The sequence below is a fragment of the Aspergillus alliaceus genome, assembly GCF_009176365.1.
Source record: "Aspergillus alliaceus strain CBS 536.65 unplaced genomic scaffold BDW43scaffold_27, whole genome shotgun sequence".
Classification (NCBI taxonomy): domain Eukaryota; kingdom Fungi; phylum Ascomycota; class Eurotiomycetes; order Eurotiales; family Aspergillaceae; genus Aspergillus; species Aspergillus alliaceus.
Genome location: NW_022474710.1, coordinates 440,067 through 464,611, shown reverse-complemented (window position 1 = coordinate 464,611; position 24,545 = coordinate 440,067). Strand labels below are relative to the sequence as shown.

The 24,545-nt window shown below is 49.7% G+C and overlaps 8 protein-coding genes across 8 annotated transcripts; 4 read left to right on the top strand and 4 right to left on the bottom strand.

The window, feature by feature from the left end:
• Positions 1–932: 932 nt before the first annotated feature.
• Positions 933–4,868, bottom strand: niiA (nitrite reductase niiA; the record flags this gene model as incomplete). Its single annotated transcript, XM_032049026.1, has 9 exons — positions 933–2,078; positions 2,130–2,287; positions 2,342–2,814; positions 2,863–3,065; positions 3,119–3,646; positions 3,699–3,781; positions 3,836–4,375; positions 4,453–4,603; positions 4,684–4,868. The coding sequence occupies 9 exons, from the start codon at positions 4,866–4,868 to the stop codon at positions 1,091–1,093; spliced, it is 3,309 nt and encodes a 1,102-aa protein (XP_031899490.1). The 3' UTR covers positions 933–1,090.
• A 1,610-nt stretch (positions 4,869–6,478) lies between these two features.
• niaD (nitrate reductase NiaD) lies at positions 6,479–9,468 on the top strand (the record flags this gene model as incomplete). Its single annotated transcript, XM_032047286.1, has 7 exons — positions 6,479–6,752; positions 6,853–6,952; positions 7,004–7,262; positions 7,316–7,551; positions 7,612–7,835; positions 7,895–8,518; positions 8,576–9,468. The coding sequence occupies 7 exons, from the start codon at positions 6,479–6,481 to the stop codon at positions 9,466–9,468; spliced, it is 2,610 nt and encodes an 869-aa protein (XP_031899489.1).
• A 223-nt stretch (positions 9,469–9,691) lies between these two features.
• BDW43DRAFT_312034 (tubulin gamma complex associated family protein) lies at positions 9,692–12,620 on the bottom strand (the record flags this gene model as incomplete). Its single annotated transcript, XM_032047285.1, has 2 exons — positions 9,692–12,435; positions 12,500–12,620. The coding sequence occupies 2 exons, from the start codon at positions 12,618–12,620 to the stop codon at positions 9,692–9,694; spliced, it is 2,865 nt and encodes a 954-aa protein (XP_031899488.1).
• Positions 12,621–12,804: 184 nt separating this feature from the next.
• BDW43DRAFT_279130 (uncharacterized protein) lies at positions 12,805–14,489 on the top strand. The gene is made up of 6 exons (XM_032042271.1): positions 12,805–13,079; positions 13,146–13,291; positions 13,355–13,541; positions 13,608–14,242; positions 14,305–14,409; positions 14,471–14,489. The coding sequence occupies exons 1-4, from the start codon at positions 12,899–12,901 to the stop codon at positions 13,961–13,963; spliced, it is 870 nt and encodes a 289-aa protein (XP_031899487.1). The 5' UTR covers positions 12,805–12,898; the 3' UTR covers positions 13,964–14,242; positions 14,305–14,409; positions 14,471–14,489.
• Positions 14,385–16,054, bottom strand: BDW43DRAFT_279127 (isocitrate dehydrogenase (NAD(+)) IDH2). The gene is made up of 5 exons (XM_032042270.1): positions 15,801–16,054; positions 15,668–15,733; positions 15,429–15,515; positions 15,245–15,367; positions 14,385–15,186 (listed from the first exon to the last, which is right to left on the bottom strand). The coding sequence occupies exons 1-5, from the start codon at positions 15,888–15,890 to the stop codon at positions 14,458–14,460; spliced, it is 1,095 nt and encodes a 364-aa protein (XP_031899486.1). The 5' UTR covers positions 15,891–16,054; the 3' UTR covers positions 14,385–14,457.
• Positions 16,055–16,133: 79 nt separating this feature from the next.
• On the top strand, positions 16,134–19,583 carry BDW43DRAFT_107713 (exocyst subunit SEC5). The gene is made up of 2 exons (XM_032037855.1): positions 16,134–18,730; positions 18,784–19,583. The coding sequence occupies exons 1-2, from the start codon at positions 16,352–16,354 to the stop codon at positions 19,510–19,512; spliced, it is 3,108 nt and encodes a 1,035-aa protein (XP_031899485.1). The 5' UTR covers positions 16,134–16,351; the 3' UTR covers positions 19,513–19,583.
• Positions 19,478–20,472, bottom strand: BDW43DRAFT_107704 (uncharacterized protein). The gene is made up of 2 exons (XM_032037854.1): positions 20,178–20,472; positions 19,478–20,111 (listed from the first exon to the last, which is right to left on the bottom strand). Exons 1-2 carry the CDS (start codon positions 20,308–20,310, stop codon positions 19,654–19,656), a joined length of 591 nt encoding a protein of 196 aa, XP_031899484.1. The 5' UTR covers positions 20,311–20,472; the 3' UTR covers positions 19,478–19,653.
• A 378-nt stretch (positions 20,473–20,850) lies between these two features.
• BDW43DRAFT_279123 (uncharacterized protein) lies at positions 20,851–24,162 on the top strand. Its single transcript, XM_032042269.1, has 2 exons — positions 20,851–21,469; positions 21,584–24,162. Exons 1-2 carry the CDS (start codon positions 21,203–21,205, stop codon positions 23,636–23,638), a joined length of 2,322 nt encoding a protein of 773 aa, XP_031899483.1. The 5' UTR covers positions 20,851–21,202; the 3' UTR covers positions 23,639–24,162.
• The last annotated feature ends 383 nt before the right edge of the window (positions 24,163–24,545 follow it).

The following is a 24,545-nucleotide window of genomic DNA, read 5'->3' as shown; positions in this document are numbered from 1 at the left end:
ACGAAGTTTGATTAGGCGATCCACACGCCTATTCCAAGGGCCCTAGTGTGGGTGAGGGCACAGATGGTTGTGCAAGAGAGCTTCATAGCTCTCTTGCTAACCTAAAGAGCGTGGCTAATCGAGAGGCTGGGTTCTATCAACGCAGATAAGGCCATCCAGGGGATATCTGCCGGTACTCAACCCTTGACTAACAGCATCAGGCTGATAAGCCCTCCCTTTTCCTACAACAACTCCGCGGCCTTCGGTATTCGAGTGTCCTGCATCACTCACTGATGCAGGCCATGGGCCCAGAAGGCGAGGGAACACGGACAAAGATCGACATCATCGAGGTCTCTCTTTCAATTGATAAACGGAGCGCTTCTCATTGGATACCGGCGGACACTGGAACTTGACTTCAGAGCCACTTTAAGCTTCGGGCCAACATTCGCCTCCCTAATACTCCCGGGCCAAAAGGCAGCGAAGAGGACGGCAATACCAGGACATATTCGATATGAGCTCCGCGGAAATGTCAGGGGCAGAGCCCACTTCTTAAAGCATCCGATGGGGGCTGTGAAGGATCGACTATGGCCCTGAGATAGTATCCTGAGCATAGATAATGGGAACTTATCTGGGATGGAGGGCCCACCGCTATCTCAGTCTTGGGAGATAAGCATCGAGAAGGAATTCCTTTGAATGGGATTGGGTAGTCTCAGGGTTGGGACGGATAACGTGACGTTACCTGCCCTTCTTGCGCTCCGTTTCTTGGCTAAGGACTACCCTGGACTACCCTGGACTACCCTGGCGGGAGTAGTCCTTCCTACGTACTACCTTTCCAAGTACCAGGAGGCTCAGCTTGGCACATCTCGACCTATTTGGTCTTAGCTGGATTAGATGAGTGTCGAATCGCGCATTTCCGGATTACCAACGTCAGATGTAGTACGACTTGTCTAAGGGCAGGTTTAATCAAGGAATTGGCAAGCCACGGTGCGCGGATTTACCGATTAGCTACAACAAATCAGGTCTATATACAGTAGAAGAGAGAAATGGACAGTCATGACACCCCGCCAGCAAGATACAAACATCAAATCAAAGCATATCATGTCGGTTTTCATTACCAGTCAATCGTCTTGGATTGTTTCCCCGGGCTAGCTTTCTCACCCGCCTTCTTGCCTTTCATCCCCTTATACTTCTTGTCACACTTCTGGAATGGATCGGGTGCTTCTCCTTTCTTTACTTTCCACCGCTCAGTCCCCAGCACGGAGTCCAGCTCCTCAACTGGAGGCAACTTCATGTAAATCCAACCGTCTTCCCGCTCCTCAACCGGGAACGTCGCGATATTCATGGCCTCATCATTCGAACATCGCCCGGCTTGCTCGCCATTGAGTTCAAAGTTACGCTTGTGGTATGGACAAGACACCCAATATTTTCCTGCGTCATCGTCGCCAATCAGGCCATCAGATAGGACAAACGCACGCTTGTGAGGGCACATCTGCTGCGTTGCGTAGTACTTGCCCTTGACCTTGAAGATAGCCAACTGAGTATCGCCTCGTTTGACATTGGCCGAAGAGATCGCAGGAGGGCCATCGGAGAAGTGATCAGATTTGATCATGGGCTGCCACGAGAGACTAGACCACCGATGTCCCTGGAAGTCCTGCTTTGCGCCCTCGCTTGGCCAGTAGGTAGGCCGCTCTTGGTCACGTTCTTTCACAAGCTCCATGGCCTCGACCGTCTCATCGGTGTTGGCAAATTGCTGGAAGTACTTGCGTCTCTTTGGGTTGCGGATTGTTTCCGTCCACTCGCAAAAATAACTGTCAACCAGCTCCTGCATTTGCTGCTCCATCTCAGCGCAGATCCCTAGTTTGTCGTCAATGACGACTTCTCTGAGGTAGTCAATACCACCAGGAAGGTTCTCAATCCACCGCGCCGTTCGTTGTAGCTTATCCGCCGTTCGAATGTAGAAAATAAGATATCGATCAATAATGGGAATCACCATATCGGGTGGCACGTCTTTCGCCAGTAATTCCGAATGCCGAGGTTTCGCACCTCCATTGCCGCCTACAAAAATATTGAATCCTTTTTCGGTAGATATCAAGCCAAAGCTAGGGAATGTCAGCTTCTAGGTAGCAAGTCATCAGAAGAAGTAAACATACTCTTTGTTTTGTGCCTCGGCGCATTCTCTCACGCAACCGGACACGGCACCCTTGAGCTTGTGTGGAGACCGAACACTTTTGTAGCGCTCCTCAAGTCTAATGGCCATTCCAACGCTGTCCCCAACACCGAAGCGACACCAGGTAGTGCCAACGCAGCTCTATAGGAGACGGTTAGTTCCATATGGGCACAAATCAAATAATGTTTCACATACCTTAATTGTTCGGAGTGATTTGGCATAAGCGTGGCCGCTTTCCATGCCGGCATTGATCAGTTCCGTCCAGATATCGAGCAAATCTTGTTTCTTGGCTCCAAACATGTCGATTCGTTGACCACCCGTGATCTTGCAGTAGAGGTTATATTTCTTAGCCACTTGACCGATTGTAATCAATTTATCTGCTGTGATTTCACCGCCGGGAACTCGAGGAACCACGGAGAAAGTTCCGTTTCTTTGGATGTTTGCAAGGAATCTATCGTTCGTTTCCTGTAACTCATGGTATTCGTGGTCCATAATGTGCCCGTTGAACAAACTCGATAGAATCGAAGCGATAGCAGGCTTGCACAATTCGCACCCAAGAGAATCGGGCTTTCTCCCAACCGCCTTCATTATGCCCTCGAATGTTCTCAGTTGTTTGATAGCGACGATATTATAAAGGTCGGCCCGTGAGTAAGGAATATGAACGCATACTGTATTCAGGTTAGAGCCATGTCATAGCCACGGAGAAAGTCACTTACAGTTGTTCGAAACTTCCTGGCCCATGTCGAGCATTGCCTTGTTGAAAATAGATTGCACCAATGGCATACAGCCACCACATCCAGTGCCTGCTTTGGTGCACGACTTAACCTCGCCGATAGACTTGCATGTACCAGTCTGAACGCTCTCGATGATATCACCCTTTGTAACGTTGTGACACGAGCAAACCTGAGTATCGTCGGCCCTGTCCACGAATAGTTAGATCCGAGAACCCTAGTCATCGGGAACAGTGCTCACAAGTCATCGCCATTTTCTTCTCCGCCATTTTGGGCCCCCAAGATGAACTGACTCGGGGGCACTTCAAGCTCCTTCTGGCTCTTCACCATTTGGTTCAATTTAATATAGTCCTTCGTGTCGCCGATCATCATTCCTCCAAGTAAGTATTTCCCATCCATGGTGAATAAATACTTCTTATAGACACCGCCAAAGGGATCTTTGTAAGTAAGAGCCTTCACCGGTGGCTCCTTTTCAATTGTGTCTTTGGCCCGCGGAACAGTTGCGACTGATGGCCGGCGACCTGGCAGGAACTTGGGTCCATCCCGGTCCGCAAAGAAGTCACCAAAACTAGCAACGTCAACTCCTAAAAGCTTCAACTTGGTGCTTAAGTCTGGTCTCTTGAAGCTCTTGGGTTCCTTATCGGGGTTCGTCAGATTGAAAGACAGTACGTCGGCCATTTCAATGCCAGGCGCAATAATTCCAAATGTCTGGTTTTCCCAGCTTGCGCATTCTCCGATAGCGTAAATATCGGGAATCGAAGTTTGCAAGCTAGAGGATACATTAGATCACGAAAATTGTTCGAGCTGCAAAGACACCTTACCTTTCCTTGATAACAAAGCCACCCCGTGAAGCACACTGAATACCAGCAGAGGCCCCCAGTTCATCTCTAGGGCGTACTCCAATCTGTACCTACGTCAGCAGCTTGATAGTATTTTGAGGGGTGACTAGACAGCGTACAGCAAAACAGACGCAGCAACAATCAACTTCTTCACCGTCCTCGAAAACGATGCCCGTAACACTGTTGTCATCGTCTGTCTTGATCTTTGCTACTCGTTTCTGATGCATCACGTCCAACCCCAGTTCTCGGATTTTCCGCGTCACTAGGGTCCCGGCGTCGCCATCGAGCTGTCTTGCCAGCACCCACTTGTTGCGATCAATGAGCGTGACCTTGCCGAAATCTTCTAAATCTGTCATTGCTTTGGCGGCTTCAAGGCCCAGCAAACCACCCCCAACAGTAGTTGCCGTCTCGCCCTTGTGCTTCGAGGCAAACTCGATAAGTCGCTCCAGGTCGGATATTGTTCGGTAGACAAAGACCCCTTTGGCATCATAGCCGGGAGTGTGTGTAGGAAGTACCGCATCAGAGCCGGTCGCGAGGACAAGGAGATCGTAAGCAATCATGTCACCTGTCGACGTCTTTACCGTTTTTCGGTCGGGGAATATATCGGTTACTCTGGTGTTGAGATGATAATCGAACGATCGATCTTTGAACGATCCGTACTAATGGGTTCAAAACACCGACGTCAGACAAAGGAAGACCTATGCAAAGCCCCGTGAGGCGACTGGGAGATACCCACCCATTCTTTCGGATTGAGGTACAAGTCCTCGATATTGCGATGCTCGAAGAACGAGGAAAGGCCGACTCGGTTATACGCAACGTGAGGCTCTTCGCCGATAACAACGATGTCATATTGTCTTCTCTCCGAATCTTGTTTGACCAATTTCTCACTACAGAGATGTTGGATGCATCGTTAGAAATCAGGATTGCATCTTTAAGCGTCGCTTCCACTCTGCCCCGGGAAACCTACAGGAATGAAATAGCCACCATTCCCAGTCCCACCACCACAATCCTTTGGCGTCTGTTTGGGTCATTGCGGGAACTTTCTGTGTCGACGACACCAAAGCTCCGAGCATGGGAATGTGAAGGTGAAGCCCTGCTGAGGACGCCGTTGTTTACTGCGCCCCCATTCCTGGGCGCTTCTAGGAGGGGCATTGTGTCCGGAGGGAGGAGGGTGAACCACGCTGTGATGAGAGGGATTCCAATGCGCCGCGCACGGTGTTGGCGACCTTTTCCTATTTATCTATTACGCTTTCCACGATCTGCTCCCCAAAAACGAAAACACCACCGCTTCTAGAGCCAAGAGCCCAGATCGGGTCTCGCATCTCCGTGGCACCATGAGACCGTGGCGAGATGTCGAATCACCCCATGTTGAATAGTAAACAGCGATTTCGCAGCTCCGCGTTCAATGGCCCGGTGGATAAGCGGATGCGGCACGGAGTTTATCGGCAATTGAGCATAAGGGATTGATAAGGACGATCGATGACCACAAGATTGACTCTCAGGGTTTCCTCCGCGGAGATGCTGGAAATGGTTAGTCACGATCGCCCTTTATCAGGCTTATCGGTGTGACTTTACTGGTGCTTCGATCAAAAAGCTTAAACTTGGCTTTGTTTACTGCCTATCTGAGTATCTATCAACATTTACCTCCCCGTATAGCAAAGTATCCTATAGGAAATCCTCCACTAGATAGGTATAGGTGTTAGTAGTAGTATTACCCATGGCGAAATTTACTATTACAGATTCCATGTTTCACTCATAGCAACCCCCATCTGTACAGTATCATATACGAAAACTCACTAAGTGAGATTGGTAATGTGGTATGTTCAATGTCTGGTAAATCGCGCCCCCTTGTTGCCTCAGGTTTCACCACCCATTCGTCAACGCAATGTTGGACAGGTGGATGCCGACGTTTCCGCACGAGGTTCTACCAACGTAGGAAGGGAGCGCAAGTCGCCGCGGGCTGTCTTCTAATACTATATGCCTGACGGGCGGTTGTTGATACATGTTTCGGTTCCCCAAACATGGGCTTAAATTGGCAACGAGGACTCAATGGAGCAACATTTACCCCAACTGAGATATTTCGAGTACCAATCATATCTGAACAATATGATATCTCTAACCGAAAATCCCCCCCCCCTTCTAATTCCGGCCTTGACAGCAGCGAGTCCACCCATACTCCTTCGGACGATAAGGAACATCACTTTTGATTGGGACATGCAAAATTGGCTTCAACGAAAGCTACTCCTACCCGTTTCTTTCAAGTACCGACTACTACTATGACGGGAAGGAACTTCTGCAAGATCGAACGGGCAGATGGACCGACCCACTTCCATGGGTCGGTGCGATTTATTTGCCTCCATGCTTAGATAGGGTGCGGTGGGACACGGCCCTGCCTTGCCCTAATTTCGAGGCGTCCCACCCTCTCACATAATCTGGCTGAGTTCGAGACTCCGCGGAAATCGATGGTGGATAAGAACCTTGCTTGTTTATGATCTGATCTTTCTCCGAGGCGTTATGCGGTATCAAGGAGTCATGCCCGTGACCTAATATGGATTGCCCACCACTGCTCACGAGTGGGTAATACATACCATTGCCATCATACGATAGTCAAAAGCCTTTTACTACGGTAAACTTCTCCCTTGATTGGAGTGTATACACGGACAGATTGTGTGACTTATTCAAAATACTCTATCTACCCTTGTTCATTCTATGCTCTCTCCCCCTCGTAGACTCATTATCCACTGCCCTTCCCTCCCAGTATTATGGCAACTATCACGGAGGTTCAGACGGAGGCGCGCGCCCCAAATGATCTGCTCCTGAAGACGAGTCACATTAGAATCGAGAGCGAAGAGGTCCCAACGAAAGGCCTGGCCGATATTCCTTTGCCGCCACCACCACCGAAGCGGCCGACGGAGGTGCTGAGCGTAGATAAAGGAACCCCAGACAGCCATGTTCCTCGTGACCCTCGGCTCATCAGATTAACGGGCGTTCATCCGTTTAATGTCGAGCCACCTCTTACAGATCTGTATAAAGAAGGTATGGGCTATGGCGTTTTTGCCTCCTTTTCCTCGTTTACATGGGGTTGCCATGCGGACCGTCAAGCCATTCAGCCATTCAGTTCTCACATGCTGAACAGGATTCTTAACCTCGCCGGAGCTTTTCTATGTCCGGAATCACGGTCCAGTACCGCATGTTAAAGATGAGGACATTCCTAACTGGGAAATCAGTATTGAAGGGTTAGTAATTGCACGGAATCATACGCGCAGACCCTGCTAATCAAAGCATAGGCTGGTTGAAAACCCTTTGGTCCTGAACTTCCGAGAAATATTGCAGCAGTATGATCAAATAACGGCGCCGATCACCCTTGTATGTGCGGGAAATCGACGCAAAGAACAAAATATTGTGCGAAAAACCAAGGGCTTCTCTTGGGGATCGGCTGGATTGTCGACCGCCCTCTTCACGGGCCCGTTGATGTCAGATGTTCTGCGCAGCGCGAAACCCCTGCGTAGAGCGAAGTACGTCTGTATGGAAGGAGCGGATAAGTTGGTACGCTGCACATTTTTAACTCATGATCCCCTGATTGCTAAGGTTTGCTGCAGCCGAACGGCCACTACGGAACATCTATCAAACTAAATTGGGCCCTGGATCCCAATAGGGGAATCATGCTTGCCCACAAAATGAATGGGGAATCCCTCCGTCCAGACCATGGTCGCCCGTTGAGGGCCGTCGTGCCTGGTCAAATAGGAGGCCGGAGCGTGAAGTGGCTGAAGAGGCTGATCTTGACCGATGTACCGAGCGATAACTGGTATCATATTTATGACAACCGCGTCTTACCGTACGTCCAAGGGTGCACCATGCCTTATCTGCCAACCGCCTGTCTAACTGTCTACCCTAGAACAATGGTCTCACCCGAGATGGCTTCAAGCAACCCAAATTGGTGGCGCGACGACCGATACGCGATCTATGACCTAAACACAAATTCTTCTGTTGTATATCCTGAGAACAACGAGGTCCTAGATCTCTCTTCAGCGGGGCCGTCATATACTGTCAAGGGATATGCGTACGCGGGAGGGGGTCGCAGAGTTACCAGGGTGGAAATATCCCTAGACAAAGGCAAATGTAGGGATCCTAGTGCGCTCAATGTGTAAGGACACGTATCATAGCTAACGAATACCCAGCTTGGAGATTGGCGGATATCGAATGTGCTGAAGACAAGTATCGTGATTTCGAAGGCGAGCTTTTCGGAGGGAAAGTGGATATGTATTGGCGCGAGACTTGCTTCTGCTGGTGCTTCTGGTCTCTCAGCATCCTCATCCCGGAGCTTGAGGGCAGCGATGCCATTCTTGTAAGGGCCATGGACGAATCACTGAGCGTTCAGCCACGGGATATGTACTGGTCCGTTCTTGGAATGATGAACAATCCTTGGTTCCGTGTCACAATCACCAAGGAGAACGGGAACTTGAAATTCGAACACCCAACCCATCCCAGTATGCCCACGGGTTGGATGGAACGCGTTAAGAAGGACGGAGGGGATCTGACAAACGGTAACTGGGGAGAAAGGTACGAAGGAGAGGAGCCGACAGAGCCAGTGCCCGTGCAGGAGATCAATATGAAGAAAGACGGGCTTGACAGAACGATCGGTCTTCAAGAATTTAAGGAAAGTGCCAGCGATAAAAAGCCATGGTTCATTGTGGATGGCGAAGTGTATGATGGTACTGCATTCCTTGAGGGCCACCCTGGTGGAGCACAGAGTATTATTTCCTCCGTTGGCCTTGATGTCTCTGAGGATTTCCTCGCGATTCGTGAGTTCGAAACAGATCACTCTGTAAATATGCCTTTTGATTAACACTGAACCACAGATAGCGAGACCGCAAAAGCGATGATGCCGGATTACCACATTGGAACAATGGACCAAGCAGGTTTGAAGGCACTCAAGGATGATACATCATCTCTGTCCGACGAAGTCCGCCCGGTCTTTCTCCAATCACGGTTGTGGACAAAGGCAACGCTGAAAGAGAAAAGGGATATATCATGGGATACACGGATTTTTAGTTTCCGATTAGAACACGACGATCAAACATTGGGTTTACCAGTCGGGCAGCATCTCATGATAAAGGCTCTTGACACAATGTCCAGCAAAGAACCCATCATTCGCTCGTACACCCCAATCTCGGAAACAAGCCAGAAAGGAACCGTGGATCTGCTGGTCAAGATATACTTCGCAACTGACGCCGCGGCAGGCGGTAAGATGACGATGGCCCTTGACAGACTGCCATTGGGCTCTGTGGTCGAGTGTAAGGGTCCAACAGGCAGATTTGAATATCTCGGTAATGGACGAGTTCTCATAAGTGGCAAGGAGCGCCATGTTCGGTCGTTTAAAATGATTTGTGGAGGAACTGGGATTACACCGATTTTCCAGGTTCTGCGTGCCGTGATCCAAGACCGAAAAGATCCCACTTTATGTGTTGTTCTTAATGGAAATAGACGAGAGGAGGATATCCTCTGCCGAGCCGAGCTCGATGGATTTATGGCGCTCGATAGTAAACGGTGTAACATCATACACACACTGTCGAAAGCACCAGACTCGTGGACTGGGCGCCGAGGACGCATATCCGAAGATCTTCTCAAGGAATATGCAGGGCCTGAAGATGAGAGCATGGTACTTGTTTGTGGACCGCCAGCCATGGAAGAATCCGCTCGGAAGTCTCTCTTGATGCAAGGATGGAGAGAGTCGGACCTTCACTTCTTCTAAGTTCAAAATATATAGAGAATGACCTGATGAAATGGAAGACGTGTGTCATGACGGCGTTGGGAATATATACAGGGGTTATATTTGGGAATAGGATACATCGTCACGTTAATAGATACCAAGATTCACAATGTATCAACACAAGTGATAGTTTTTCGGCGTCCTGTGTAAAAGATGGTGGGAGAAAAGAGACAATAAGTTGAAAATAGTAGCTAATAATCAGTTTTCAGTAATACTTCTTCATATCCAAGCGTGCCAGAAGGTGTTCAAAGATACTTGTAGGTGCTTCTCTGGATGCGAAAGTCGAGCCGGACCTACCGAAAGACTTCGAAGCCGCCTTCACGCCATCTAAACTGCGTAGATACCCAACAAAAAGGGACGTTTGCTTCCGGAAATTAGCATACAGCTGATAGGCGATGGCCTCGCTTTCGTAGCGTACGCCGCTCGTTCCATCCATCCTCGACAGCGGAGCAAATGTCAATATCGTATCAAAAATGCTTTCTACTAACTTTGCTGCGTCCGCATGTCGTTTGCTGAGGAATAGCGCAAAAAGGATTTGGTCTAGAATGTCCTCATGATAATCTCTAAGTCTAGGGACAGAATGAGCCGCTTCTATCGTACCATCAATGTCGCCGCGGTCGAGGCAATATTCAATCTTAGATAGGCTATCTTGAAACCGCTGCCAAGTTGACCCAACACCCACGTGAAAGCAGTAGTCACTCAGTGCGAGGACAAAGTGCTGGCAGTCAATACGAAATTTCTGGTACACATTCCGAGGATCCCCGGAGAGGGAGTCCCTCCCTGTAGAATCACGGATGAGGCCTTTGACGACCGAAACCATTCGGAGGAGTCGAAGCAGATGCTTGAAGAGGCGGTCATACTTGTTAAGCGACCGTGGAGTAATTATGGCTTCCAGGACATTTGAAGGCTTATATTGGAGGCGAAGAAAGTCCAAAGCCTCGATAGCATTAGGATCCTTGCACTTAGTGATCTCATCGTCAGTCAACTCTCGGATAGAAAAACTCAGACCGCCGGGAAGCTCCCTCTCTTTGCGCGACTCGTCGCCTGTCAAGTTCTCTGAGTGGTCATCAAATCCATGACACTCACTAAGAAGACCAATGAGCACCAATCGCAGTTCCGAGCTTGCCGGTGGCCATGTGTCGCGGCTTCCTAAACGCAAGCCGGTGTGGACACTGCTACGGACAACACCAGGTTTTCGCTCGCCACTTTGCATTTCCGGATCAAAAAGCGCGTGTGACAGACGCGAGGTGAAGAAACCATCCCCAAGAAGCTGAAACCGCCACTGCAGGCTTAAGTGGTACCGAACCTTGTGCTCTTTAAACAGAAGATGAAGACAAGAGAAATCGATTAACAATGCCTGAGAAGAAAGGAGTGGTGCAAGAGACAGGTAGAGAGCAGAAGCCAATTCTGGGCCGAAATTATGCCTACTATCCTCAGGCATTTCATGATATGTATCATTTCTTGAGTCGAGCAGTCGGGAGAGTTCATCCTTTTCCATAGAAGTTTGGTTTGCCAGTAACCCCGTCATATATTTCGCGTCGTCAATGTCAAACAGGTCGAAGGTATCTTTAAGCGTGTCACTAGCCCCAGCTTGGGCAGGCGCCTGAGAACCAAGTTTGATGTTTTCCTTCGCAGAGGCATCGCCGCGATTATACTTGAGGATCTCAGAACGGAGTTGATTTTCGTACTTCTGGGCTTTTTGCTGGATTCTTTCAATATCTGCCCATGTGCTTGCACAGCTAAGCCTCGGGATACTTCCGTTGCAAATTTTGTTGCTTGCAATTGGATGCTGAGGGTGGAATCTTTTAAGAAGGCGCAGGCTGCGTCCGCTTTCGAAGATCAATTGTGCCTGGTCTTGGGGAATAAATGATGGCATCTCGGCAGAGTTATATCTATAGTCAAATCTCGTTGTTTGTGATGATGTGGTCTTCGAGTTCTCCTCAGAGAATTCTAGGGCCATGAAGCTTCTGCCACTTGTCGCCGGCTCCCTCAATATCTCGGCTTCTGAACGGAGACCAATCCAAGCCTCCACGTGCTCAAGAAATGGGATCACTGTCCGGATAACAATTTCGCGGAAGAGATCCTCCATCTGGCCGAAGGTTTGAGAAAAATGAGCTGCCTTTTCAAAAACGATAGAGAATATCTGAGCTTCCGACACAACACCTTTAATAGCTTCAACCAGGTCTGCCAAGGAACCAACCAATTCACCACATCGCTGAAACAAGGCACTGATCTGAATAAGGGACGCTATGTTCTTAGAATATTTAAGAAGCTGTTTCTCAAGAGTATAAATGATGACAGCCATAGCGCTTGAAAGAGTCGAAATGGCGGAGAGTTTAGTGGACTTAGAAGGGGCTTTGCCAACGAAGTTTCGCACCCGCTGCATATTCGTACCACACCGGATCATCTCATCAGTCAAACCTTTGAGTGCAGCAACACTAACACCGGAAAGGCGAACATCATCGAATACCCGCTCGAACATCTGGTGTTCCCTATTGTATCGGAAAAACATAGAGCTCCAACCGAGACCAAGCCGAAACAGGGACTGGAAAAAGATATCATTTCGAGCCACACGGCTCGGGTTCCCGGGCCTATTCACCAAATCCTGATGCGCCAACGTTGCATCAAATCCTCTAGCCCCCGATTCACTAAAGTACGCTGAGGCAGGCTCACGGTACGATCGGTTTTGGTAGGTTTCCCACGTCTTTAACAATCCTTTGTTGCCTGGTTCGTCGTCTAAGCTATCCAGCATCCAAATATCCTCTACTACATCTTCTGTTTCCGGGTGAATAATAGTTAATTCGGCTTGGGTTTCGCTTGACGCGTAGGTTGATGTTTCGGGTATCAAGTCCCGGTCGAATACATCGGTTTCGAAGTTCAACTGGTGCACTTTGGAATTATCTTCATTAAACAAATCAAGAGGAATTTTGAAAATCCCCCCTGTCAGATCTGGTAAAAGCAGATAGTCAGCATTTGAGAATTGGGGGACAGGCCACCCAGCATTGCCACGCACCAGGTAACTCTTCATTCCAAGGTAATGGTTCTAACGGTTGCAGGGACTGGAGCGTAAACTTAGACAACCTCCACAGGCCCTTACTAGAAAATGGGTCGGCATCATAATCTTCCAGATCCATCCTCAGAGTCACGGACTACTCCGATTGACACCATAAAAACAGATCCTTATCAGTTGACGACGCGTGGGCAGCGCGCAATCACGCCTCACTAGCCTTAAAAGGTGCTAGCGCCTCCCCAGCTCACGCTTGGACCACCGCTTGTTTAGGAAACCGTAGCAGAATGAGTTTGTCGCGATTCATTATCTACGGAAGCTCCCCAACTGTCTTCACCTCCAAGTCAAGTCCTCCAAACGTCACTCAAACCTACGGCAGCGGGCATTGTGTAGATATCAGGCACCATGCCTCCAAGAAAGAAGCCAAAGCTTACCGCTCAACCCGAAGCCGCCCAACCTTCAGCGAATACCCCCGCCAGTGAAAGCGCAGCTCAGCTTAACACAGATTACGACCCAGTAACTGACCCATGGACGGATGAACAGGAGACTGCTCTATTAAAGGGCATAATCAAATGGAAGCCAGTTGGTTCGTAGCTGCCCCTAGCGACGCTTCAGTAAGCAGACACCTGCTAACCAACGTGTATCGTCAAAGGAATGCACAAACACTTCCGTATGATCGCTATCTCCGAATTCATGAAAAGTCAGGGCTATGCACCTTCCCACGCGCAACATACACGGATACCTGGGATTTGGAAAAAGCTGGGAACCTTATACAATCTTCCAGCACTCGATGAACGGGTGCGCACCAATGCTTATCCATGTTGGCCCTACATTGCTAATATCTTGCGCTTCTACTTATAGGAGGACTCCTTAAATACATCCGATGATGTCGATAATTCGAAAGAGCTATACTGTCCATTTGAGCTCCCTGAAGATGAGTACGGCGAGTTGATGTTTGAGCGGAGGCTAGCAATGGAGGGATCTACCTCCCCGGTTCATAGTGCCCAAGCAGAGTCTAGGAGAGGTAGCACGGTCGCTGACACAGATGGTGTGTCTTACTGAGTCTCCATGTTCCTGAGTTCCCATCCAGATTCTGACTATTACGCGCATCTAGAACCCCGTTCCTCTCCCGCCCCGTCACGAGGTAGGAAGCCAGGTCGTGGAGGTCGTCAATCGACGCGAGGTCCTCGGTTTTCGCGGTTACAAGTAGAAGTCGAGGCTCCAAGGAGGAGTTTTGGCACGGGAGAAGAAGAAGGCAATTCTGAGGATGCTGGTGCAAACGAGGAAGAAGACGAAGAAGGCTCAGATGGGGCAAAAGACGACAGCGAAGGCGACGAAGAAGCAGAAGAGGAAGAGGATACAGGGGGGTCTCCAACAACACGAAGCACACGAGCCCAGACAACACGAACAAAGCAAAAGGAAAAGAGAGGTAACGCTACGGGAACCAGGCGAGGTGGTCGGCGACGGTAGTGTTAATATGTACTTTATCATTCAATGATTTGAAAGTTTTGATACCTCGGAGGACTCAGGGCAGGCGTTTCTTTAGGGTTCACATTGCGCTTGTTTAACAATATATTCGGCCCACTTCAGGTTCTTCTTACAATTTAGCCGTCAGTCAACAGAACGCGACGCTCCGTCCAGAAGACATGCTCAGTCAACAGGCAATTGCGCGACCGATGGAGTTGTCATTACAATGGAGAAAATGACCAAGGCATATTGCAATGGAAATGGCATCTAAATAAATACATTGTACGTATAATAGGTCACTACATTTGTTCTAGTCATTCACAGGCTAAAAGGAGACAATTAAGGGAAAAGTACATGGTGCGAACCGAATCCCTTACAGACGCTTCATAATGGCCTCGGCATACTCGTGAGTCTTGGCCTTGCCGCCCAAGTCACCGGTAAGGGTCTATGTGATATTAGCATTTTTGTCCCACTAATCAAAGAGGGTAATGTGCGGGTTAGCTTACCTTTCCTTCAGCGAGGGTATCGAAGGTGGCCTTCTGGATACGAGCGGCATGCTCACCGAGACCCATGTGCTGCAGCATCATGATACTGCTCAGAAGCAGAGCAGTTGGGTTAGCGAGACCCTTGCCGGCAATGTCGGGAGCGGAGCCGTGGACAGCCTCGAAGATGGAGCACTCGTTACCAATGTTACCGGAGGGGGTGAGGCCGAGACCACCGATCAGACCGGCGCACATGTCGGACAGAATGTCACCGTACAGGTTAGGCATGACAAGAACCTTGTCGTTGTACGGAGTGGGGTCGGTGACGATCTTGAGGCAAGAGTTGTCCAGCAGCTCTGCATCGAACTCGATATCGGGGAACTCCTTGGCAATATCGCGGGCGAGATTCAAGAAAAGACCATCGGACATCTTCATGATAGTGGCCTTGTGCACGACACGGACCTTCTTCTTGTTGATGGAACGAGCGTATTGGAAGGCGAAGCGCAGGACTCTCTCGGAGGCCTCCTTGGTGATGAGCTTGATGCTCTGCACAACGCCATCGACAACGACGTGCTCGATACCAGAGTATTCACCCTCGGTATTCTCGCGAATCAGGACGGTGTCAACATTGTCGTAGGGGGTCTTGTAGCCAGCAACAGACCGGCAAGGACGCACGTTGGCGAAAAGGTTGAAGGTACGGCGAAGAGTGAGGTTCAGAGAAACGTGTCCCTTACCAACGGGGGTCTAAATATCCTTTTGTTTAGCGAAAAATTTGCACGATGCATCGCGACGTTTGACGTACAGCAAGGGGGCCCTTAAGGGCGACGTAGTTCCTCTTTACACTCTCAATGGCTTCATCGGGAATTGCGGTCTTTCCATCCTTCAAGATAGGGGTAACGTCGACGGGCTCCCACTTGACGGGGGCCTATATCCAGTTTTAGTAATGCATCTTAAACTACACCCGACCAGAAGGAATGTAACATTACCTTTGCGGCAGCGAAGATATCCTTCACGGACTGGGAAATCTCAGGGCCAATGCCATCACCCTCAATCAGGGTGACAGTGTACTTTCCCTATAAAAAGTGATATCCATCAGAAACTTTGCTTCGAAGCGCTTGATATAAATTTGCGTTATCGATTTAATCGTCCAGGGAAATGGCGGGAGACGCCGGACCAAAGGTTCCGAGGGAAAAAAAAAATTCGATGTCATCGGAGCGTAACATACATCGGTGTCCTTCTGACCCTTGAACTTAGCGACACGTTCTTCGGCAGCAGCGGAATAACTACGGAGCTAGATAAACGGGTTAGTTACGCAGGAATTGAAAGTCGAGTCGGAGATTGAACGTGGCTGGGTATACCTGCGAAAAAGGCGAAGCAATGCTTGGGGAGGTACGAGTGTTCCGCAAGCATTGACGGGCGGGGAGAGCGATATTCCTAGCAGCAAACATTGTGGCAGGTCCCCGGGATCAAAAACAACACTGGGTTGGAGAGGAGAGTGAATGGAAGGATTGAGAAAGGGAGAGAGAAGAAAGGCGGCGGCGGGCTGCTTGTGCGGGAAGTGAAAGAAGTTCAACCTCAGGCCAATCTTGACCTCTCTCGGCAGCGCCGCAGCCGACCCGACCGGCATAGATACCGTGTTTGGCTGCCCAGAGTCCACTTGGTGTCCTTTCCTAGATCAGATAACGACTGGCGGGACGGTCACGGGTCACCCTCCTCGTTGGCATTGAGATTATCATTTCCTCGTAAATTTTCCACTCTCCCTAACCTAGTCTAACCTATAATCTGACGTCCCAATTTCCCCACCTGTGCAAGCTGCGTCTTTCCCTGCATGCGGCCTCCTGGATCGTTCTACCCCGGCGGTTGATCGGTCACCTGCTTCCTAGACCAGGCACGGTGACACCTTGCAACAATGGCCGACGCAGATATCGCAAACTATTACAACCTCCCTTCGGCCTTTCCGGAGGAGTGGCCTGCGGAGCTAGACGAAAGCGATCATTCGGAAGATGAGGCTCTCGCCCGCACTAGTTCGCGGCGATCCCGGTACTTTGCTCTCGAGCGCAGTGGCAGTGGCCGGAAAGGCGCCAACCTAGGGTCACTTAAAGGAAACAATGCCCGGGAAAACCTCGTCCAGGTGGACGAGCCAGATCCGCTTGGGACAGGCGAGAGCGTCCTGAGGATCTTGAAGAAGAGAGGCCTGTCCATAGAAGAAGAGAGCCGCTTGCGCAACAGATTCTTGCTCTCATCTACGTCATTTTCCCCGGCACTCTTTCTCTCGCAGGCTCACTCCGACGCCTCAATTAAGTCTCTGCTCAATGGATTAGAGTTCCTATCGCGGTCGATCGATCAAAAGTCAGCTTCCTTGAAAGTCCTCGTTGAGGCGAACTTCGAGCGATTCGTCCGAGCCAAAGCAACAATTGATAGCGTGTATACAGAGATGAGGAACCAGGGGAAGGCACAAGAATTATCAGCCCCACAAGCTCGCCGCAAGTCGGGGCATTTCCGGAGCTATTCATCAGGGAGGCAGAGCGTATCTCCCGCGGCGGTTTCAGATTCAGCACCGGGGAAGAATGCTCTGACTAAGGAGAGTGAATACGGAATGAAGGGCATCCGGGGCCCACTTTTGGAAGCCTCCGTCAAGGCTGAAGAAGTATGGGGACCTGCGTTAGGTGGCCGTGAGAGAGAACAGGTCTTGAAATCAGTCCTCGATACCATGGAGAAGCACCGAGATGTTTATGAAATAGGCGGGCTCCTTTCGAAATCTATCAAACAAAGGGACTACGATTCTGTTTTTGAGCAATACACCAAAGCCAGGACGCTCTCGAAGAAGGCCAGGAACATTGCTGATACAGCGACGAGCAAGGACCGGCCGCTGACTGACGACGAGACCCATATGATCTTAGCCATGGGGAGGATGTGGATGGATGTCGATCAGCAGATACAAGCGTTCAAGCACGATCTATGGAGGCGCTTGAGCGAGTCTCCCATCACATCGACAACGGTGACAGCTTCCGGTCCAGTTGAGGAACACATGGAATTAATCGGCGCGTTACTGGAACTGGGTGTCGAAGACAATCCCATCTGGGTCTGGCTTCTTGGTCGCTATGAGTACTTGAAAACAAGAATCACAACTTTTTGCGAACGTTGCAAGACAGAATTAGAGATTCTTCGACGCAGGCTCGCTTCTTGTGAGAAGCCAACGCCTCAAGCAGTGGCATCCTATCTTCGGCTCGCTCCACGTGACGGTGCAGCAGGTACCCCAGCGATGCTTGACGCTGACCAGGTCATCGAGCTCTGGGAATGTGTGAACACTTACTTGACTAGACTGCTATCATCACAAGGAGGTCTCCTTGGTGAAGTCTTTGACTTCTGGGAAGCGGCGCAATCCTTCATCGAAGGTAGCAAACAAAAGCTTCTCCCAACCGGATTCGAAGGAGAAAGTCGTAGACATCATCGACTCTCGCCAATTGAATCTAGTGAATTGCAGAAAGGCGTTGTTGAGTTGGTCAACCTAATCCGTGAAAGTGTCCTGTCGCTGTTCGCCGATTCTCCAGTGGAAGACGTCGCCATACTCACCTCCTCAATGCCACCACCAAGCCCCAAAAGCCCAATGAGTGGAGGCATCACCCCCACTGAGTCCCGCTTCAAACTTGATCCCAAGAATATGCCATTCCCCACACCCAAACGTGGTGAAGCCTGGGAAGATTTTGCGTTCTGGCCACCGTTTTCTAACTCCCTTAGTGGTGTTCACTATCTCGGTCAATTCCTAGTGCTTATCGGCAGAGCAGCTAGTGAAATGGCTGCATTGGCACCCGTACGAAGCACGGACAATGCTTATGATCTCCTCAAGTCACTCGTGAGCGTTGCACGTGAGCGTTCCGTTCGCGCAGCATGCTACGCTTGGGGCAAAGATGCAGAAGTTTGCAAGATGTTGGAGGACTGGACGAGGGATTCGGAGAAAAAGGACTTGACCAAGATGCCCGGTTTGTTTGTGGCTTTTGAGAACGCAATCCTTAGTGGAATGCAGAAGATCCTTTACATTTCCGAGGCCATGGTAAAATCGGGTGACGTGGATGTTGTCACACAACCTCCTGCGAAGCTTCTACAGATGGTGCGCACACAATTTGTGTCCAGTATATACAAGGCCCTCAGCGGCTTGGTGGAAAACGCGGAGCATCCCACTATTCCTCAAGAGGATAGTGAATGGGTGCTCGCTGGGCCAGCGGCAGGTAATCTCTCTGATCCATCCACGGCTCTGTTCATTGCGGATGCAGTAGATGCCCGAAATAGAGTAGGTCACTTGTTTCTCTCAAATGCATACATATCAGCTAATAAAAAATGTAGAACATACGCATACTCCTCACTCTGTCGAATATCAAAGCATTCCAGGCCGATCTCGTCCCTCAGCTGGTGGCAAACTTCGAGACATCATTCTCAGTCAAGTTGACAGAGGAAGCCAACACTATCCGCGACGTGCTTAGTCAAATTGACGACCGCTTGTTCCAATCGTACACCAAGCCCACCATGAACAAACTGAACACCACGATCATCGACGGTGTTACTGCCCCGGACTGGGAGCCGACCGTTCCTCGCCCCGAACAAGTCCGGCCGTACGTCTACAACACGATGCTGACTCTTGTGCTGGTCCATACGGAGATATCAACTACGATTCCTTCCAGTTCTTCGCCAACTGCCAATCGGTCGTCGTCAGCAACCCAACCACCACTTCTGACCATCATTCTTACGCACCTACTCACAAAGGTCTCTTCATCTCTCCTGACGGCTTTCAGCTCTCGATCGTCGTATACTTTGGCCGCCTTGATGCAAGCCACCCTCGACACCGAGTTCATTGCGCAGACCATGTCACAATTCTCTACCGATGAAGCCTCCACCGTGCAGAGTCAGATCTACGTGGAACTCGATCGCCGCACCACGCACGAGGCTCGAGCTCGTCTTCAGTCGGAGCTGGGTGAAATGCGGGGAACGCTGAAACGGTTGCGGGAGAGAACTAAAGGAGAATTTGCTTGCTTTAGGAGGCAAAGAACTCGGACCGAGCCAAAGACACCAGCGTAGTAAATAATGAGATATAATTGAATTTTGGTATCCAGCACTACAGGTACAACTGAACGTACATAAACAAGATTCCAGTGGGTATCATTTTGGAAACCTTTTGATCCATCACCACGTCCTATTTCTGCGAACAACTCCTCCCTTCTACGACTGGCCGACCATCCGTTGCACCCGACTCAGTAACACATGGCTTTCACGACCTAATCTCCTCTTACCTTGCTGGTCTGGTCGTCTAGCCCTCGCCATCGCTTCGCGGTCCTTTTGTCTAAGCTCGCGCTCTTCTCGGCGCTTCTGCGCCTCTTGTCTGCGCTTCTCCGCAATCTCCATCTCTTTCGTAAAAGCAGACCGCTTGGGCTTCCGCTTCCGACGACCTTCGCCATCCTGGTCTGTCGTGCGCGCGGGCTGTGGTTGATCCAGCATCGCCTGGCGGTCTGGGTGCAATTCCAGGGAGGCCGGTTCTAGGTGCGGTATATGCTCTGCATTTTCCTCGGCTAGCTCGTAGACTGACTTGCGTGGTGCGGCCGCGAGTTCCTCGGCCTGCACCTTGGCGTAGGCCTTTTTAACTTTGGCCTTTTGAATCAGGTCGGCTTTAATTTTCTGGGCTAGAGTAGGTCGTCATTAGCAAGAGGGACCTTACAGGACCAGTCACACGTAAAGGGAGACCGTACTTTTCCGACGATAGGTACCATCAGGCAGATTTGCAGGTCCTACAGAAAATCCCTTCTTCTTCTTTACCGGCGGTTCGGTGGTGCGTTGTTCTTCGGACTTTGCATCACGGTCTCGGGGGCGCTTAGTCGACATGATTCTCCGTTTCCCTGGTCGGGTATGTCCCTCAGACTAGCTAATTTGGTCGGATCGAGTAAATCAATTTATGTTGGGCAACAATTGACGTGGCGAGGGATTCCGTTGTCCTATATGTTCATAGAAAATTGAAAAGAAACAAAAAAGGTATAAAACCTATTTTGGCGGGACAGTAAATACAATCTCCTGGTTGAATTCCCTGTGCAGAAAAGTTTCCGATCTAGCAGCAGATTTTCAATAATTTCACGCAGGGGGGGGGAAGAGAGCGCTTGATGTGTCACGAGGAGGGGTGGCAAGAATTAATTTAAAGGTGTAGAATTAATAACTAGTAGATGTTGGAATGACGTTTTGAATCATACAGTAGGAAAAGGAAAAGAAGAGAAGGGCAAAAAAAAATATTCCCTAGGATAAGGATGATTACAGTACATACACGATTGCGATAAGGAAGATCGTGGTACCAAACGGTACCGTTACCGCCGTAGATCAAACCATTAGTTTTCGATTCCCCTCCCGTCTTTCAAGCCCAAAAAAAAATAGTAATGCGGACTGACTTGTTCAAAGGTGGACCAAGCCCACCCCATGTCGTTTCAGACGCCTCATGACTCAATTATACTCTCGCTCAAATAGCTCGTCGGATCCTTTCTCAATCTCAATTAACCAAACTCTAGCTTGCCCGCCGCACATCTCCTCTCCTCTCCTTTTCCCCGTCCAAAGGCCGATCTCGTCATACATTCAATTCCCCGGCCGCCACTTCGACTTCAAACATCCTCCCCCGTTAACCCCCTCGTTACTTCCCTCATGGGCGCCTTTACCTCCGGTCGGCTTAGATCTCGTTAATTGGGATGTATGGTTTTTTATATGTCCAGTCAATACTAACTAACAACCTGTGACCATGCCTATCTTTCAGGATCCGGATCGCCAGCGGTTCTATGATCTATGGTCCGATGACCACCCCCCGATAAGAGAGGATGAATGCCAAATTGAGAGACCCTCGTGGGCCCACCATCATGGGAAAACTCAACCTTTGGGGAGGGGCCTCGGATTTTCTGAGCAGCTGCCCTTATCAGATCGCAGTCTGTCGGATTTGCGTTCAAGCGACCGAGAGGAATTGATTCATTACATCAAGAACGCCGATACCTCGGCTTGGGAACATAGGCTGGTACGTACATTTTGTCCTGTCGGGAATGAATGATCTTGCAGGAGACATGATGAAAGGGAAAAATATATAACCTCTTTTTACGATATGCATCTGCTTACATGAGTCACGATATAGTTTGAAGACTTAGGTGCTGGTCACTATGTCTCCTGCGCGCCTGACAAAGCATCCGAGATGAAAGCCGAATTCGTCGAACGAGATGTTCCTAGTGATGGCTCTGGCACAACTGCTCAGGAATCTGGCTCCCCGGCTGATATCCAACGCCCTCGGTCAGCGCTGCATTCCGGCGACTTTCGAGAGGGAGCCAGTCAAGATCAGCAACAATTGCCGCCGGCACCGCTACACGGGCTTGATGCCAGCTCACGTCTTCCCCTTCTAGGGTCTTCCCCAACGGCCCCTTGGTTTACACCCCCTGTTTTCGCACCATCCTTGAGAACACAACCTACGGCAACCAACGTGTCGGATGAAAACGCGAGGCCAACGTCCCGCTCCCGAACACCGTCGCTGGGATCTTTCTCCTCCAGCTATGTCCTAAAGGCTCCAACGAGTCCTCTTGTATACCAGGCGAACAATACCGACTTGGACTTTTCCACCAGAACCGATCGAGCTGAGCAGCTTGATTCTTTGGAGAAAGCCAGCCGTCGCCGCACGCTACCGCCAGAATCTTTTCGGCATCTTCCATCGTCTCCCACTGCCCATCGAGGAGCGTTTAACTTTCAGTCTGGCTATTGTCCCGGAAGATGGAATGAGACACTTCCATTCCAAACTTCTATTTCTCGCCGGTCTTTCACATCTGCGTATAGCCTTCAGTTAGCGTCGTCGGTGCAGACTCCATCCCCTAGAACCAGGAGGCCCTCTCTAGCTTCTGAAAAGTCGTCTAGACCACATGCACCATTGGTTGGCTCCTACGAGGAATCGATTCTGCGCGGTAGAATGTCGATGAATCCATCCAAGCCGCTGGATTTCACAGCGCAGATTGGTGTTTTAGGGAAAGGCAAATGTAAAGCCAATCTCAAGTGTCCGCCTCACGTTACCATTCCGTTTCCGGCCGTTTTTTACAGCTATCCAACCTCAGGAAGAGGTCGCTCAATCTCGGATGATAATCCTAGTCCTTACGTTGGCTTAATCGACCTTGAGAACTCTCTTCCTAAGGACGCATCAGCTACGAGTCGACGCCGCAGATACCACCAGAGCCCTGCGGGTGGTTGCGATGACATGGCCGATAATGCTCCACCACCCAGGTCTAACGACCAAGATGCGCTCCGCAGACGAGAGAAAAGACACAGGAGGACTGAGTCGCCAAAATGTCCACCTGGAGGTTGCTATCGAATACCTCAACAGGGCCAGCTTCAGGTTATGATTAAAAACCCGAACAAAACAGCCGTGAAGTTATTTCTGATCCCATACGATCTCAGTGATATGGAACCCGGGACCAAGACGTTCATTCGGCAGAGAAGTTATTCTGCGGGGCCTGTCATTGATATGCCTCTCACTGTACGAAGGAACTTTGGGACAGATCGCCCAGAGGCGTCCTTGTGCGTATCCGAAGACCCGAAGGACAAGCCCATTCTGAGGTATCTGATTCATTTGAATATATGCTGTCCTTCCAAAGGCCGCTTCTATCTCCACTCAAGCATCCGTATTGTATTTGCTAATCGAGTTCCCGATGGCAAAGAGAGGCTCCGGAATGAGATCCAGCATCCGGAACCCCGGTATACACCTTATAAGCCTCCTCGTGATGCCGGCCATACACATATGAGCACGAAGCTACCAATGGAGAGAGGATCCCTACGACCGGCTGCTGGCCGAGGTTCTGTTCTAGCTTCATATCCCGACCTCCCCTCCCCAGATTGTCATCAGGCACAAGTACCGATCAGTGGACAACAAGCCTTTTCTAGTAATTCGAAGGATGCCCGCCCGCTGCAGCGAGCTCCCCATCCTTTCCGACCCATCCCGTCTCTAAGGGAAGAAGCGCTTCCTATACCGGATCAAGAGGCGGTCGAAAGCTATTGGACTGATAACGGAACGTATACTAAACTCAACAAAGGAGACCTTGGATATGGTGGCTATCCATTCAATCCTATAAGCGGTTCTGAAGCCAGCGAAAGCCTACTTGCCAAACGGCTGAGAGGGCTAGATGTACAGAAGCATAACTCATCAGGCATCAGTTAAAGTGAGCCAAGAAAATGCATCGAAGCCGCCCATCCAGAAGGATTTCCTGGGCCACTGCATATTTTCATCAGTATAAACTGTTCAACTTAGCTTTTTTTTTTTACCGTTGACTTGTTACCATTGTGCAGGACACACCCTGTCGAACTGACGTTCATAGTGCAGGTTCATCTTCTAGACATGATTTTAATCGCCTTCCGCTTTCGACACCAACTCAAGTGGACCAACTAAGGGCGCAGGACATACATACAATAATACCCCAAAGTACTCTTTTTTTCATGGCGTCGACAATGCCCTGGAGTCTAGGAAGTCTCCTCTCTTCTTACTGATATGTTTCATTTGTCAAGGCGTACAGAGTTCAGTTCGAGTACCGTTTTGAAGATTCTCTCTTCTGTCTATCCGGTACCCGGTGGTTTGTTAACCTGTTCTATTTTGGACTTGTGGGAATTTGGATACTTAGCTTAAATATACGGTTAAACGGTGAATAGCACAGACACATATACGTTAATAAGAATCATTGTTATAAATACATTGAATCTCTAGCAAACATCTATGTAACAAAATTTACTGTACATAAAATTGTACTCCTGACACTGAATCGATTGCGGTCAACGAAATCAAATACACGAACTGGAAGTTACCGCCCGTCTAAGCTCTTCCGGATATATACTTGAAGCATGTAAGACGAAGGTTGCTTCAACAAACACTGGATAACAGCAGGAACGATGAATTGTTCTAGTGATTGATTTGGAATTGATTTATCTACACGGCGTCTAAACTTAACGGAGAAGATTCCTTATATTTGTTGTACATGTCAAAAGATCGGCCTGGCCAACTACCGCTATCCACTAGATGATTTTCCAAGATATGCAGATGGCCAAATACACGTCCCTGAGACATACTAAAAGGC

Excerpts from the sequence above, each read along its gene's own strand:
- BDW43DRAFT_107713 (XM_032037855.1), top strand. The coding sequence starts at position 16,352 with ATGGCCGACGCAGATATCGCAAACTATTACAACCTCCCTTCGGCCTTT. Across the intron at positions 18,731-18,783 it reads CAGTAGATGCCCGAAATAGA|AACATACGCATACTCCTCAC; the intron begins GTAGGTCACTTG and ends TAAAAAATGTAG.
- BDW43DRAFT_107704 (XM_032037854.1), bottom strand. The coding sequence starts at position 20,310 with ATGTCGACTAAGCGCCCCCGAGACCGTGATGCAAAGTCCGAAGAACAA. Across the intron at positions 20,112-20,177 it reads TGGTACCTATCGTCGGAAAA|CCCAGAAAATTAAAGCCGAC; the intron begins GTACGGTCTCCC and ends GACCTACTCTAG.
- BDW43DRAFT_279127 (XM_032042270.1), bottom strand. The coding sequence starts at position 15,890 with ATGTTTGCTGCTAGGAATATCGCTCTCCCCGCCCGTCAATGCTTGCGG. Across the intron at positions 15,734-15,800 it reads TTGCTTCGCCTTTTTCGCAG|CTCCGTAGTTATTCCGCTGC; the intron begins GTATACCCAGCC and ends CCGTTTATCTAG. Across the intron at positions 15,187-15,244 it reads CCCTTAAGGGCCCCCTTGCT|ACCCCCGTTGGTAAGGGACA; the intron begins GTACGTCAAACG and ends AAGGATATTTAG.
- BDW43DRAFT_279123 (XM_032042269.1), top strand. The coding sequence starts at position 21,203 with ATGCCTATCTTTCAGGATCCGGATCGCCAGCGGTTCTATGATCTATGG. Across the intron at positions 21,470-21,583 it reads CGGCTTGGGAACATAGGCTG|TTTGAAGACTTAGGTGCTGG; the intron begins GTACGTACATTT and ends GTCACGATATAG.
- BDW43DRAFT_279130 (XM_032042271.1), top strand. The coding sequence starts at position 12,899 with ATGCCTCCAAGAAAGAAGCCAAAGCTTACCGCTCAACCCGAAGCCGCC. Across the intron at positions 13,292-13,354 it reads TTCCAGCACTCGATGAACGG|GAGGACTCCTTAAATACATC; the intron begins GTGCGCACCAAT and ends TTCTACTTATAG. Across the intron at positions 13,542-13,607 it reads CACGGTCGCTGACACAGATG|AACCCCGTTCCTCTCCCGCC; the intron begins GTGTGTCTTACT and ends ACGCGCATCTAG.